This window comes from Brassica napus, chromosome C5 (assembly GCF_020379485.1).
Source record: "Brassica napus cultivar Da-Ae chromosome C5, Da-Ae, whole genome shotgun sequence".
Classification (NCBI taxonomy): Eukaryota; Viridiplantae; Streptophyta; class Magnoliopsida; order Brassicales; family Brassicaceae; genus Brassica; species Brassica napus.
Genome location: NC_063448.1, coordinates 27,702,771 through 27,718,929, shown reverse-complemented (window position 1 = coordinate 27,718,929; position 16,159 = coordinate 27,702,771). Strand labels below are relative to the sequence as shown.

The 16,159-nt window shown below is 34.2% G+C and overlaps 1 protein-coding gene across 1 annotated transcript; it reads left to right on the top strand.

Moving 5' to 3' along the window:
- The first annotated feature begins 335 nt into the window (after window positions 1-335).
- Window positions 336-7,526, top strand: LOC106406129 (myosin-3). Its single transcript, XM_013846728.3, has 24 exons — window positions 336-699; window positions 1,190-1,505; window positions 1,578-1,685; window positions 1,780-1,923; window positions 2,013-2,163; window positions 2,254-2,281; window positions 2,475-2,640; window positions 2,741-2,804; window positions 2,907-2,920; window positions 3,007-3,091; window positions 3,285-3,388; window positions 3,472-3,610; window positions 3,737-3,855; window positions 3,939-4,091; window positions 4,230-4,319; window positions 4,434-4,511; window positions 4,710-4,868; window positions 4,985-5,191; window positions 5,354-5,559; window positions 5,645-5,780; window positions 5,853-5,982; window positions 6,071-6,217; window positions 6,461-6,519; window positions 6,613-7,526. Exons 2-24 carry the CDS (start codon window positions 1,194-1,196, stop codon window positions 7,261-7,263), a joined length of 3,450 nt encoding a protein of 1,149 aa, XP_013702182.1. The 5' UTR covers window positions 336-699; window positions 1,190-1,193; the 3' UTR covers window positions 7,264-7,526.
- Window positions 7,527-16,159: the final 8,633 nt, after the last annotated feature.

Genomic DNA, 16,159 nt, shown 5'->3' with positions numbered 1-16,159 from the left:
GATTATAAAATTGATTACAATTAAAACTGCCATTCATTCAGGTCACAGTAACGAATTCTCTTTCATCATTTAAAAAAAAAATTCAAAATAATAGTTCCGTTGTTATAAAACTTAAAATTTAAAAGTCATTAAATGAGGAAAATACCATCATTAAACTTTGTGATCAAAACATAATTTGAAAAACTTGAAAACATAATTTGAAAAAACAAAAGCATGAGTAAAATATCAAGGGGGGGGTGTAAAATCGTAGTTGGGCCGAATGGTGTGCCTGAAAAAATTGAGTGGTGGTGGTCCCCATAAAAGACATTGAAAATGGTCGGATGAACTAGTTAAAAAATAAAGTTCAAAGAAAACAGTTTTACTCTGCACAGAAAAAGTTGCCATCTTTCGTCTTCATCCTGTTCTTCTTCCTTTTTCTCGATCATCTCTCCAATCCTCTGATTTATATCTCTCTCCAATTTTCTCAGTAACCATTGTTACTGCCAAAACCCATACATAACCCCCAAGTGTTGTTATAATCTATCCAAAGTTGACTTTTAGTTTCCTCTCCTTCTTGTTTTATTCATCGTTTACTGAGTCTACCACGGAGATATTTGCGTGTGTATATTCTCATTGGAGAAACCAAAATTCTTGTGAATAATCAAGTCTCTCTCTCTCTCTCACCATTAAAGTGTTAGCTGGGTACAATCTTTGAAAAAGGTATTTCTATGAGCTAGATCCAAATCGATGGTGTATAGAAGCCGTCTTCTGCCGTAGAAACGTCTTTACTTTTTTTTTTTTTTTTTTTTTTTTTTTTAACCATATAGAAATTGTTGGATAATTCCAATTATTCTGTCTAAATTTTGGTTTGTGTTAGATCATCTGATCAAAAAGTCAAATTGTCTCAAGCCAAGTAAGCTGTGTCAGGAATATGCCTTAGATCTTTGGTGAATCCATTGGATCTTGCATTGCTTTTGCTTCATAGAGTCTGAACATTTCAAAGCTATGGTCCCCCTAATTTCGTAGATTGCCTAATCTTACAATCTATATAATAGAGTCTGAACATTTTGAAGGAGCACTGTCAGTCTATGTTCTAAACTATGGTCCCCCTCTATTCTTCTGTTATATAAAATTTGGTCTGTGTCTTCTTCGCTAAGGAAATAACCACACGTACTTTATCTTTTGAACTGAACTGCTCTCTCCCTTACAGGAAAATGTCTGAGAAGGCTAAGCCATTTGTTCAGTCACTTAAATCGATGCCGGCCGACTATAGATTTCTTGGTTCATCACCCCTTGAAGACTCCTCCTCCTCTGGCTCAAGTGTTCCTGTGACTATCCCACGAAATGGTCACTTAAAGAATGGAGCTGTTGGGGGAGTGGATAGTGCTAATGATGATTCACCCTATGGCCTGCAAAGCATTTCAAATGGAGACGAATCTTCACTTGTTGATGAAGATCCTATTGTTCCCTTGCCTGAGAGTAATGATCGCAGGTGGAGTGACACTAGCGTATATGCTCGGAAAAAGGTGTGCTTAAAGTTTTTGTCTCTTTTTTGCATGATTTTTTATTTTTTTTGGAACTAACATTCCTTTTCTTAGGCACTTCAATTTTGGGTCCAACTTCCAAACGGTAACTGGGAGCTGGGGAAGGTGTTGTCAACTTCAGGTTCAGGAGAAGAGTCTGTTATTAAACTGCCTGAGGGCAATGTAAGTTACATTTTTTTTCCAATTCCTCAAGTAAATTTTGATTATTACTTTTAAGTACTTGATCGGAATCTGTTACTGCAACTTGGTTTAACAGGTTTTAAAGGTCATATCAGAGACTCTAGTACCTGCAAATCCTGACATTCTTGATGGAGTGGACGACCTCATGCAACTAAGTTACTTAAATGAGCCATCAGTGTTGTACAACCTTGAGTATAGGTACAACCAAGACATGATATATGTAAGCCTTTTGTGCTTCTTTTTGTGTCATGTTGACAGTATATAGTAGCCTTTATCATTGTTTTTCTGAGTTTTTCTTTGATGTGCTAGACAAAAGCGGGGCCTGTTTTAGTAGCTGTGAATCCCTTCAAGGAGGTTCCTTTATATGGAGATAGCAACATTGAAGCATACAGGAAAAGATCAAATCAGAGCCCTCATGTCTATGCTATTGCAGATACAGCAATCCGTGAAATGATACGAGGTGGGATCATGTTTCTACATTTCTTAATAGTTTAACGTATTGCAGTCTGTTTTCATTCTTATGTTCTTTTTTTTTCGGTTTCCTTTCCAGATGAAGTTAACCAATCTATCATTATCAGGTAATCTCCTCCTTTAAAGTTACCTTTTACAAATTAAGTAAATATAAGCGCACTTATGGAGCTTACAAGTTGCTATATTCACTCGTTGAGCATTCTTCCCGCCAATATTTCTGCCTCTATAGAATTCATCTAGTTCTTTAAATCTTTGTGCATTTTGAAATGTATTCTTAACACATGATATCTTTTTATATAGTGGAGAGAGTGGAGCAGGGAAAACTGAGACAGCGAAAATAGCAATGCAATACTTGGCTTCTCTTGGAGGTGGAAGTGGGATCGAGAATGAGATACTAAAGACCAATCCCATCTTGGAAGCATTTGGAAATGCAAAAACATTGAGAAACGATAACTCTAGTCGTTTTGTAAGCCCCCAGTCCCCATTAGGCCTTATGCATGATCTTATTTTTACAGTGTGAAAGTTTTGTTTGTTTCATAATATTTCTTTGGTGTTAAAATTGACAGGGGAAACTGATAGAGATTCATTTTAGTGAAACAAGGAAGATTTCCGGTGCTAAAATTCAAACATGTAAGCATAAGTCTTTGTAGTTGCTGCTGCTCCACAATGCTTTGTTATTATTTCCTTTACAACACCTGACTTGGCCTTTTGCTGTTTCTTCAAATTTTGCAGTTTTACTAGAAAAGGTAAGTTCCTCTATATGATTTTTGACGCTTACACGGTTTGATAACCTTTGTATGATTTCTTTAATTTTTCTGACACATTTTAATAGTCTAGAGTGGTTCAATGTGCGGAAGGAGAGAGGTCATATCACATATTTTATCAGCTTTGTGCTGGAGCTTCACCTGCGCTTAGAGGTATGATTTTAAAATCTGAATCCCATAAAGAGCTTATAACAGTTCTCTTTAGAAAATATTTTGTGCCTTTTAATGTAAATTATTTGTTACCTGTTAATATGTTCATCATGTATTAATAGAGATGTAGTTGCTGACTAACTGGTGTAACAATATTTTATATCTGACCTTTTTATTCCACTCATTGTAAAATCAGAGAAGCTAAATTTGACAAGCGCAAAAGAGTATAATTATTTGAGACAGAGCAATTGCTATTCAATTAAAGGAGTTGATGACGCTGAACGTTTTCAAGCTGTTCAAGTAAATCTCTTCTTCTTTTTTTCCCTCCGCATATTTCAATCATTTATTTGTCCTTTTGATTGAAAAACTCTTTGCTGTTGCAGGAAGCTTTAGATATTGTGCACGTTAGTAAAGACGACCAAGAAAGTGTATTTGCAATGCTTGCAGCAGTGTTATGGCTGGGGAATGTCTCATTCTCCATTATTGACAATGAGAACCACGCTGAACCTGAATCAGATGAAAGTAATGGTCTATAGCTCTTGTTTCATTCGGTTGGATAAGGGTTTTGGCTATTTCAAATTTTGCTGCTTAATATTTGTGGATGCACAAGCAAGGCTAACTTAAGTGCTGTTTCTTTTTTGTTTTCAGGTTTATCAACTGTTGCTAGATTGATTGGGTGCAACATCAATGACCTTAAGCTAGCTCTATCAAAGCGTAATATAAAAGTTAGAAATGAAACTTTTGTACAGAAGCTAACACTTTCGCAGGTAGGCATTTAACTTTTTGTGCGTAACTGTATTCTGAGTAGGGTTGGTTTTTTGTTTATTTCTTTCTTGTTTTATCTTATCAGGCCATTGATGCAAGAGATGCTTTAGCAAAGTCAATCTATGCCTGCCTATTCGACTGGCTGGTTGAACAGATAAACAAATCTCTTGCCGTGGGAAAGAGGAGAACTGGCAGATCCATCAGCATTCTTGATATCTATGGCTTTGAATCATTCAATGTATGCTTCTTTTTAGTCTATCTTTGCTTTTTTTTCCTGCATGGACTTAGAGAAGCTATCTGTATATTAGATGTTTGGATCAAAGCTATCTGTACATTAGATATTTGGGTTGCTGAATAACATCTTCACATGTTGCAGAAGAATAGTTTTGAGCAGTTCTGCATAAATTATGCGAATGAGAGATTGCAGCAACACTTTAATCGTCATCTATTCAAGCTTGAGCAGGAGGTAAAAGTTACCCATTTCTGCTATGGGTTTGTTGTAGTATATCTAAGCTGAGCATTCACGTGACAGACAATCTATTGAGTTCGAAGGGCTTAATATGTCTTTCTGCTCTTCCAGGAATATATCAAAGATGGGATTGACTGGACAAGGGTTGATTTTGAGGACAACCAAACCTGTCTCAGGCTCTTTGAAAAGGTAATATGATAACTAATCTACTCTACAGTCAGTTACCATCATTTGCTACATATCGGTATATCTGCTACTCAGCTGTGAGTTCCGATCATCAAGCTGCATAGCAGTCGTTGAGATATATTGTGTTGGAACATGTTTATTGTTTTATTCCAAAGCATGTCTTCTAAGTTTCTATGACACATAAGTATCACATGTGTGCAGAAACCATTAGGTCTGCTCTCGCTTCTGGATGAGGAATCCACATTTCCGAATGGCACAGATTTGACACTTGCCAACAAGCTTAAGGAACACCTAAGTGATAATTCCTGTTTTAGAGGAGATCGAGGGAAGACCTTCACCGTTGCTCATTATGCTGGAGAGGTAATAGCTTTAGAAAACTCTGTGGCACCATTTTACAAGACACGCCACAACATAATTGGGTTGACAATGATTCCTTCACAAGACCAACCTTTGCTTGTTTTTTTTTTCCAACTCAGGTTACATATGAGACAACTGGATTTCTAGAGAAGAACCGGGACTTGCTGCATTCGGATTCTATTAAGCTTTTGTCGTCTTGCTCTCGCCACCTTCCCCAAGCGTTTGCTTCTAGTATGCTCGTCCATTCTGAAAAACCTGTTGTTGGACCTTTACACAAAGCAGGTGGACCTGATTCCCAGCGACTGAGTGTAGCAACTAAATTTAAGGTAGAGCATTTTTTCCTTAAACACAGCTTGCTTCTATTTCTGCTCTTGCATGTTCTAAGCTTGTTGAGGTTTTTTCTTATCCAAAGTTCTTACTTTAAAAGGAAACATCTCATCATCCTATAATATTTGATATTGCTGACCATGCTTGCATACTTTTTTCAGGGTCAACTTTTCGAATTGATGCAGCGTTTAGGGAAGACTACCCCACATTTCATTCGCTGCATAAAGCCAAACAGTGTTCAGTCTCCGGGGTTGTATGAGCAAGAGCTTGTCTTACAGCAGCTACGATGCTGTGGGGTCCTAGAGGTAGTTAGAATTTCTCGGTCTGGGTTTCCTACGAGAATGTCTCACCAAAAGTTTGCCCTAAGGTAACAACTCCATCAGTATTCAGTTAAGGGACTTTCATTAGTTTTGCAAATAATCATTCATGTTGTTTTTCTTGTCATACTTTAGGTATGGTTTCCTTCTACTGGAGAGCATTGCAGCAAAAGATCCACTTAGTGTTTCGGTTGCCATTCTTCATCAGTTCAACATCTTGCCAGAGATGTATCAAGTCGGCTACACAAAACTGTTTTTCAGAACTGGCCAGGTACTATAGCTAGTCGCTTGATATCTTGCCGTAAGACTCTTGCTTCAATGTCTTGGCTTTCACCATTGGCAGATTGGGGTTCTTGAAGATACAAGGAACCGCACTCTTCATGGGATTTTACGTCTCCAAAGCTGTTTTAGAGGGCACCAAGCACGAAGTCGTCTAAGAGAGTTTAAAAGAGGAATTACTGCTCTTCAATCTTGTATTGCCCCTTCTCCCATTTCTATAAAAGTAGAGACAGTTTCAGCTTAACTTGAGCTAAGGCCTCTTCATACATCCTTTTGTTTCAGTTATTCGTGGAGAAAAGATAAGAAAGGACTACACAGAGTTACTACGGAGGCATAGGGCTTGTTCTGCTATACAAAGCTATGTTAAGAGTAGGATTGCTAAGAGACAGTATAAAGCCAAGGTTGATGCATCTCTTGTAATACAGTCAGGTAAATAGGGTTTGGTTAATTAAAGCAAATCTTGAAATGCCATGAACTACCAGTGGTCATTAGCTCAACTGGAAATGACCTTTGACCATGGTGTTAGAGTCTCCGGTTCGTGTGACGAGACTAATATTTTATGTTGGGTGTGGGGATTACGGGCTTCGGCCCAAACCTCCTAATATTTCAGAAAAAGAAATGCTTGAATGGCGGGTTTAAATTATAAAGTTTTAAGAATTCATTTTCTTGCAGCAATTCGTGGCGAGCTGGTTAGAAGATGCGGTGGGGATATTAAATATGGAGGCACCAAGGTTCTAATAGAGTTATCATTATTTGCTTGCATCTGACTAAAAGGTTATCAATGAACATTGCCTTGACTCTTGAACCGGTTTCTTATTACGCAGAGAAATGAGTCAGGGGAGGTGCTAGTGCAGGCATCAGTACTTTCCGAACTTCAGCGCAGGGTTCTGAGAACCGAAGCTGCTCTTCGTGAGAAAGAAGAAGAGAACGATATTCTCAGACAAAGACTCCAGCAGTACGACAACAGGTGGTCTGAATACGAAACAAAGATGAAATCCATGGAAGAAATTTGGCAAAAGCAGATAAGATCTTTGCAATCCAGTCTTTCCATTGCAAAGAGAAGCCTAAATGTGGAGGGTTCACCCAGATACTCGGATGCATCTGTGAACGCTAGCGATGCAAGTGATTTCTCTGTGAGTGGTGATTTCAGGACCCCCGGGAGAAGTGGAAGTGTTGGTTTAAGCGTGATAAGCCGGTTAGCAGAAGAATTCGGACAAAGAGCTCAGGTGTTTGGAGATGACACAAAGTTCTTGATGGAAGTGAAATCTGGTAAGGTGGAAGCAAACTTGAGTCCGGAAAGGGAGCTGAGGAGGCTGAAGCAGATGTTTGAGACTTGGAAGAAGGATTATGGACGGAGACTAAGGGAAACGAAAACGATACTTAGCAGACTTGGGAATGAAGAAACTGGTGGTTCACCGTTAGTGGAAAGGGTGAAGACGAAGTGGTGGGGGAGGTTAAGGAGTACCAGGTTTTAATGGTATGTTCCTTTTCTTGAGACGCACGTCTCTTTCTTTTTTTCTTATTTGATTTTATTTGAGGTTTTGGTTTTGTTGCTGAGAGAGGTGAGAAGGCTCATGGGACTAAAATGAGTCCAAATCTACTGGCAAATTCAGTAAATATTTTTTATACATTAAACTTGTATTGATAATATCCATTTGTCCCAAGACTATGTGGACTGACCAGTGTTGTGGAAACATATAAAGCATCAATAAAATATGTTTGCGAGAAGCATCAAATACATTGAGAGAATAATATATCACTGATTTGCGCAACAGTTTAAAAACCTGGTAGAGTTGATATTGAGAAATCTAAAGTTGGATATTTCCAGCAACTTTGTGACATAAACGAATATTTCCATGAACTCTTTACATAAAATGTTAGAATTGTTAGAATAGAACGCTACTAGTACTTCACAATGAACCAGGTTACTGTACTGGGATTATTGTATTGTATTAGATTATTATTCTACATCTGGTCAAATTAGTTAATAGTGAGTTTAGTTCTTCGCCTGGTCTCGTTTGCTTATATGAAGATTGTCGTGATCTGTTCAGGACGGCGTTTTTCATAATCCAGTGCATGGTCAGACCAGTGGGGGACGAACTTAACTCAGCTTTTCACTGTTGGGGCTCTGGTTTATCTTTCACTGGATCAAATGCTCAAATGCCTCCCAAAATATTAGAAAAATAGGATAAGACATGCGCCTTGCGTATGTTAAATTTATATGAAAATTATTTAAAAAATATTGTATGAAAAAATAATTGTATATTTTTAATCGAATTAATATTTTGGCCATTAAACAATTTTTTAACTTTTTGTTAATTACATAATTTTGTTTACTGATGAGGTGATCTCATTTTTAAAAAATATTTTAGGTCAAAAAATCACTTATCGCATAAGAACCTAACGTTTAGGCCGAAGAATCTCATGTCTACTATTTGGTTACAATGAAACTATGCCAGCTCGGTTTTATATCATGATTTAACAATTTAAAATTTAATTATGGATATGAGAAGTTTACATTCACGTGCCAATCCTATCTATCATCAATATTTTTCTATTTTTTGTGTCTCTTTTTCATTTTGGTTATTGCTCAATATAAATATTGATTTTAGAGTTTATTCTTATTTCGTTCGTTTGTTTTGGCCCGAGATTTAGAAAATGTTTAAGATTTAAAATTATTAAAGAGCTACATTATCCGCGCCTTGTGCAAAATAAATATTTTATATTTATTACTCATTTTATGTTTTTATGCATATTATGAAACAATAAAATAATAATTATATATATTGAATAACTAAGAAATCAGTTACTATTATGTAAAAAATTGGTGTGAATATATAAATCAAACGACCACTCTTGTTTATTCGCAATCATTTTAGGGTAAATAAATCAAAACAATTAATCTTATCTATCGTATATGATATATAATTAAATTTAAATGATATTAACATAGATATATAGTATACTTTTAATATGTATATTTATTAAATGAGGTTTATACTCATATAGTTTTATGATTATTTGCATATTTGTGTAATAAAATTTTATACCAAAATTTTTTTTTTAATGTGGGATGTTTAGTAAATTCAATAATTTATAATCATTTAAAAAAAAACGATGAAGATTTGAAAATTAAAATATTAACTTTTCAATATATGATTATTTAAAGACATTATTAAAATTTATATCATAACACATGCTTGTATAGTTTTGTGAATATGCATATAGTTGTGTAATAGGGGATGTTTTGACATAATAACAAACTAGACCCTGACCCGCGCGCCAACGCGAATATGAATTTTCAGTTTTTAATTATTTATTTTATTAAATGATGTATTTGTAATATTTGTTCATATTATATTCATTAAGTAATTTTGTTTTTGCATCTTAAACTATCTATTTTTTTTACGAATGTGTGATATCATATAAAAAATATTAAAAATGAGTATATAGAGTTAATTAGATAATTGAAAAAACAGAAATTTTTCTTTCGTGTGCGATATCATATAAATAATGATCCTCCCAGTTAACGAAAATCATAATTTTTTTTACGTGTAATTTTTTTTTATTTTGACCATTTCCTTAAAACTATTTTAAATTTTACATATTTTAATTAGAATATTTTTAATATCTTTACCTTTTTATTTGAAATGCAACTCAATATTTTTAAGAAAATTATAACAAAATATTTAAAAAATATTTTGAGAATTTGTTTGAAAAATATGAAAATTACATTTTAAATTAAAATTATCCTAAAATATGATAAATTTTGATGTAAACGAAAACTCAAATTATGTCAAAAATAATTATATTCAATGATAATAACAATTTAAATTAATTATTTTTAAAAAAATACATTTACAAAAATATTGTTTGAAAGAAAATTCATTTATCTTTCAAATATAAAATGAAAATATTATAATTAAATAATAAAAAAATATATATAAAAACCATAAATTTAGCAAAGGACAACTGAGTTATATTATGCTAAAATTTTCTTTCTAACAATTTAGTAAATGACAAATGAGTTATGAGCAAATAATACCATATAATTTTTAAAAGCATAGTCATTCTTAAATATTTTTTGAATAAATCATTATTTTTAAATTTAATCAACTGAAAATAATATCCGTACAATTGTGTGAGTCAAATTCTAGTTTTATTGATGCATGTTATATATTAGTGCTGCATGTTTTAGGTAACATTTTAATGATGCACGTTTTTTAAAACCTCCATTATTAAAATTATGCACGTAAGGATAACTCATGAGTTTTTTTGGTTGATTAAATGACATTATGTCCAAATTTATTTAAAGATATTTCATTAAGGTAACTGAAAAAGACAAACAATCAAATAGGAAGTTTAAATTCATTTAAGAATATTTCATTAATGTAACTGAAAAGATAACTAATAAATTATGCAGATTTATTCGTTTTAGGATATTTCATAGAAACAACCGAAAAAGAAAAACAAAAAAATAGGGAGTTTAATTAATGAAATAAGAACATTTTCAAATGGATACTTCTCTTTTAATAATATATAAGTATACATATGCATAAGTTATTTGAATGTATGTATACGAACGTAAATTTAAATATTCACTAATATACAAATAAATAGTATACAGTTATGTGCGTAAATACGTTATGTATGTAGTCGTAGCTACGGATATAATGATATATATTCTTCAATATACAGTTTTATCAATATGGCACATATTAAATATATTTTTAAACATATATGGTAACCGGCAATATATATTAGACGAACTATTACAAAATTGGCGTACAACATTACATAAGAATATATGCTAATAAGTGCTAGCATTCCAGTTAACTGTCAATTCCATTAAATGCTTAATTATCTCACGCTATGTATCAAATCGTAAGCTTAGCGTCATGTGCATCGAATTTTTAAGGGATCCTAGCAAAATCATTAGAGAGCTATTGGACCAACTATTTTTCGATTGAATACGAAGCTGACACGTCATCAAAATTGCTATGCTAATTAACTGACATGTAAGATAGACACTTTTTTAATTTTTACAAACTAAAAGTTACATTTTTTTCAAATGTTTTTCTATTAATATATAAAGATTCTCAGTTACAATTTTCACTTTATTTCCACTCTTTTTTATAAAAAAGGTGATCTATTACATTCTTATCTTTAATGAAATTTGAATATTACATTATCCAACTATGTTCAAATCAGATCTCTCCCTTCGAAACCAACTTCATCATTTTCTATTCAAAGTTAAACTAAAACTAGATTTTTTATCCACGTGACTGCACATATATTTTTCATTTTTATATGAGCCAAAATTTTCTTTATAATATAAATTATAAAATATGTCGACTAATGTTTGATGGTTTATATTGTGTTTGTGTTGTTCAAACCAGTTAGAAATAAAAGTCTTTTGTATGATTCATGAATTTTAACTCATCCAAAAAACGTATTCCCTCTGATCCATCTGTTCCTGAAAGTAAGATTTTCTAAAGTATTCACGTTTATTAAGAATTCAATAAATGTTTATAATTTAATTTTTCTTTTGCTTTATTATATACTTTCCAATAAATTTTCACCAATGAAATTTAATCAATTCAAATATTTTCATTTAATGTTTCTTAAAAGTATAAAAAAGTACCTTAATCATATAGAAAATCTATCTTTGTGTAACAAGTAAAAAATCTAAAACAACTTACTTTCAAAAACGGAAGGAGTATTAGTTTAGTGTTATGTATTAATCGTTGGGTTTACAAAACATAACAATAACACAAAATAGTAAGAGAAACATTAGTGTTTGTGCCCGACACGGCCCAAAAATATTCTGGGCCTAGAATTCAAAACCCGGCTCGGTCCTTAAAGGGTTATAGGGTTTTTCGGGCTTTTCAAAAAATAATTTGTCTAATACATTGCCACATGTGAATTTTCATTTTAAAAACAATTTCATTTTTTTGTTTTAAAATATAAAATGAGTTAAAAAATTTCTTCTCTATCAAAAAAGTTTTACTTTTCGTATGCTTTAAATATAAACAAACCAAACTTAATAAGATTTAAATAATTAAATATAAATTAAAACTAAACATATAAGAGAACAAAATTTATGATAAACGTGGTCGGACGTTTTATATTTTGTATTTTGAAATTAAAATAAAACATGTTGTACATGAAAAAAAAATTATATTTGCAAAATTTAAAATGTGACACTTGTAATGATAAAAAATAAAGTGAATTAACAACTTTTATATTTGCTTTTTAGAGTTTGGATAAAAATATTAAAATAATATGTCAATACTAATAATGGTTTTGATTGCAAGAACGATAATATTTAAGGTAAAGTATAAAATTTCGGGTTTTCGGACCAACCCTAGCCCAAACAAGCTTAGGCCCAAAATAGCCGAAGCCCAAATGGGCTTAGCCCGAAAACCCAAAAAAAATTGGGCTTATAAAACTAAGCCCAAATCCGATAATTTTTAGGGCTGGGCAGGCTCGGACTGCGGACTTGAGTCCTAATTGACATGTCTAATGTTTGTTACCTCAATAAGAGCACCTAGCAAAAGAAATATTAAAGTTTCGAATGTTTTAATCCGTTTCGCACTGCACCGCTGTTAATAGTAACAAAAATCTTTGCATATACCATATATCTATACGTTTTTAAAATTGTTAGAACCGTACCGCAGTTGTACCGCTCGTCCCGCACCGCTCAATCCGTTGTTACTATTCGGAGCCTAATAGTTGGAATATAGTTCAATTAAACATTAAATTTTAAATAAGAAAAGTAAATTTTACCAGTAACAAGAAACATATGGAAGAGTCTCGTCTTTAACAAAGAAGAATCAAACCCTGGCAGGCTCTCCCACGACAAAAAAATTCTCATATGCTTTCCTTTTTTTTTATTTAATTTTTATTATTTAATTACTAGAAAAGAGTAAAACACCATGATACCAGGATACAATTCAAAAAATTACAATCTACCCATGCGGACTATCCAACCTGGTATCACCCACCCGTTAAACCCGAAATTATTCCTCATTAAATCGACTACGTACATTCAAAGATTCGGACACATTCATTAAAATAGTTTTTCAAATCCACATTCAGATCATTTCGTCCAACCGTTGTCAACGGAGAAAACAAGAGCGAAGCAATCAATTTCAAAGATGGCTCCACCGAACAAAACTCAGGGTCGGAGAACCCGTTCAAAGAAGGCATCCGTCTGTCCGAGGGTTGCAGAGGATCCAGACTTTGGATCCAACTCGAATCTAATAGAAGTAAACCCTAACCCAGATGGCCAGACGTCGTAACATCCATGGAGATTGCTGAAACCGATGCGAACCCAGCAATTGAAGAAAGACAGGTGGAAGAACAAGAGGATGAACAAAAAGAAGAAGAACATACATTGCAAGAAGAAGAACAAAAGTATGAACAAGAGGAAGAAGAAGAAGAACAAGAAGAAGAGGAAGATGAAGAAGAAGAAGACGAGCAGTCTAAGTATTCAGAAGAAACGGAGGCTACTCCTGAACATGTAAGGATAAAGTGAACTGGTAAAAGTGTGTGGAACTCAGTAATAGTTATAGTGTTTCTGTTTGTATAGCTTGGTAAAACACAGTGAAACGGGAAACGCTGAAATGTATAACTTGGTAAAAGTGAGTAAAACTTAAACTGTTTGATTGTATAACTTTGAACAACTTAGTAGTAAAAAAGAATTTGTTTTAAATTTTATTTAGTTGATCCGCTTTTGGTATTGATAGCAGTATTTGGAGGACATAACTGAAGCCCTGCAACCAGTGAATATGTACTTTCCTCCAACTAAGTATGGGAAAGTAATACAGACTTCATCAAAGTGTTATATCGCGGAGACGATAGACTTTCTAACCTTGAAGCTGACCGAGACATAGATGGACTAGTTCTACAACCACCCACAGTTCAGACATATATTTCATTTGAAAATCCCAAAACACAAGTGGATGGGAATCTGGATGCTCGTTCTTCGTACAACTAAAACAAAGAATGATAAGGAGTTATGGTTCATTGTCAATGGCGTTCCTATCCGATACTCCCTCAGAGAAATGACACTCATCTCGGGACTACACTGTCATGCTTATCCCAACAACTATGATAGGATGGGTGGTTCAGGCTTCATTGAGAAGCATTTTGAATCAGGGAAGAAGATTAAATACGAGACTGTGGAGAAGAAGCTGAAGGCAATGAAAGGGCCTTGCTCTGGGGAGCGTCTGAAGATGGCCGTCTTGTACTTCTTATACAGTGTCATCCTAGGACCCAAAAAGACTGGATAAGATGCACCATCTGTTGACCGTTTCTACGAGTTGTCAATAATCTTGATTTGTGCATAACTTTCCTATAAGGACGTTTTGCATTTGATAAGAACTTGGATGATGTGTCTTGGTTATTGTGGAAGGCCGAACGGGTTGGGGAAACGCAATAGATAGTTTCTAGTTTATGTATTTCTTTGGAGATAAACCCTGAATATTTACTCATAGTTTCAAATTTGAAAATTATATAACTTGGCCCAACCTAGGCAAACTGTGTAAATTATCTTCTTCTTCTTCTATTTGTAGGTTTTGGCGTTTGAGACAATACCAGTTTTGAGGAACTATTATATCAAGAAGGTGGATGATGCAAACCCTGATTGCCCGCGAATGTGCAAGATGCAGTACAAAAACGTTGGTGGAACCAAGGCTTGCACTATTAAAGAAATTAATGCGAGATTTGGCAGACTAAGGATATTGAGAGTATCTTGGAATCAACGCCCACTGAAAGGAAATTTTTGCGAAGAATCATGGGGAAGGAGAGCGATTGGAATGTGAACTACGATGATGATGCAGTTGTTGATCGTTGAACCAGGAATATATTTAATTAAAGGGAAGAAAAAATCTTCTTTGAAGAAATGTAAAAGAACGACTACGCTGCCAGTATAACTCAGGTTGAAGCTCTCCCTGCTCCTGCTCATAAGAAGAAAAAGAAGACTCCAGTTGAGACTCCCTCGGTTGAGACTCTGGGAGTATCTGATTTAAATGGGATTGAATCTCGCTTGAGGAAAGAGACTCAAGAGGGTTTTAATGAACATAAAAGTTTAGTCTTAACTGGAATGTATGTTATGAACCAAAAGGTTGATTCTCTACGTGACTGGCTATCACATGTCGAAGCCGAAGTAAAATCTTTAAGAGAGACTGTTGAAGAGGTTGTTGGATAGCCTTTTGGTGAGCAGCCTGATGGAGAGACTGATGGACAGCCTGACGCAGAGGCTGTTGGACAGCCTTATGGATAGACAGGTGGTAAGACTGATGCTCTCTGTTTTGGAAATTTCTCATGCCGCGGTGAAGCAAGGTGGTAATGACCAAGTGAGAAAGAAATGGAGGGTGGTGAAACTTTGTCGGCCTTTTTTAAGAGGGTATGTGTATCTGACGGACAAGAGGAAGGAGAAGAAGACCAAGAAAGATAAGCAGGGGGAATCACAAGTAGGGCTAAACTCTTTTCCTAAACTTTGAATGAAAAATTAGCTTTTGTAAAATTTGATGTTTGGATGAGAAAACTTTATCATTTATCGCAATGTTAGACTAAGTTCCAATTTTACATTTTCGTTTGAAAAAGATGGGAAAAGGTTTCTAAATTTTACGTTTTCATTTGGAAAAGATGGGAAAAATTTCCCAAGTTTTACGTTTTCGTTTGCAAAAGATGGGAAAAGTTTCCCAAGTTTACCATTTTTGTTTCCAAAAGATGGGAAAAGTTTCCCAAATTTACATTTTCCTTTGCAAAAGTTAACCAACTTTACTTTATATTTTGGAAAACTTGGGAGGAGTTTTCCAACTTTTACATTTTCGTATGATTGTAGCAGATAGTTCTGATATGAAAGCAAACAGAAAAACAAAGACTTGTTCAGATAAGTTTTGAGTTGGCCGACTTTCCAGTTTCGAGTTAGATACAACTTAGGATAAGAGTTTCACAAACTTAAATTTAACAAATAATTTAACCATTGACTAATTTCTTGATCTCTGCAAGTTCTAAGATAATTTGCGCAATCTTAGATTCCAACTTTGCGCGGTTGATCACCTTGTCACGAGGGTCGTTCTTCAACATAGTCAACTCGTGTTTGATAGCTTAAAGACAACAAATGCGAAAGTGCAACCCATCATCCTGTACGGTCAACATAACTTGCAAATTGAAGACAACCAATTCTAGATCTTGAAGAAAACATTTTCATTTTGTGCAATCGATTCTAACGTCATACTGTTTGCATACATAGTAATGCCTTCCCTGCTCACCAGTCTCCACTCCAATAGGTTGGCCACAAGCACACTTCGTTAGAATGCCATAGTTTGCGTCCGCTACAGCATAGAGCCGGTCACACTC

Excerpts from the sequence above, each read along its gene's own strand:
- LOC106406129 (XM_013846728.3), top strand. The coding sequence starts at position 1,194 with ATGTCTGAGAAGGCTAAGCCATTTGTTCAGTCACTTAAATCGATGCCG. Across the intron at positions 1,924-2,012 it reads ACAACCAAGACATGATATAT|ACAAAAGCGGGGCCTGTTTT; the intron begins GTAAGCCTTTTG and ends TTGATGTGCTAG. Across the intron at positions 4,092-4,229 it reads ATGGCTTTGAATCATTCAAT|AAGAATAGTTTTGAGCAGTT; the intron begins GTATGCTTCTTT and ends CACATGTTGCAG.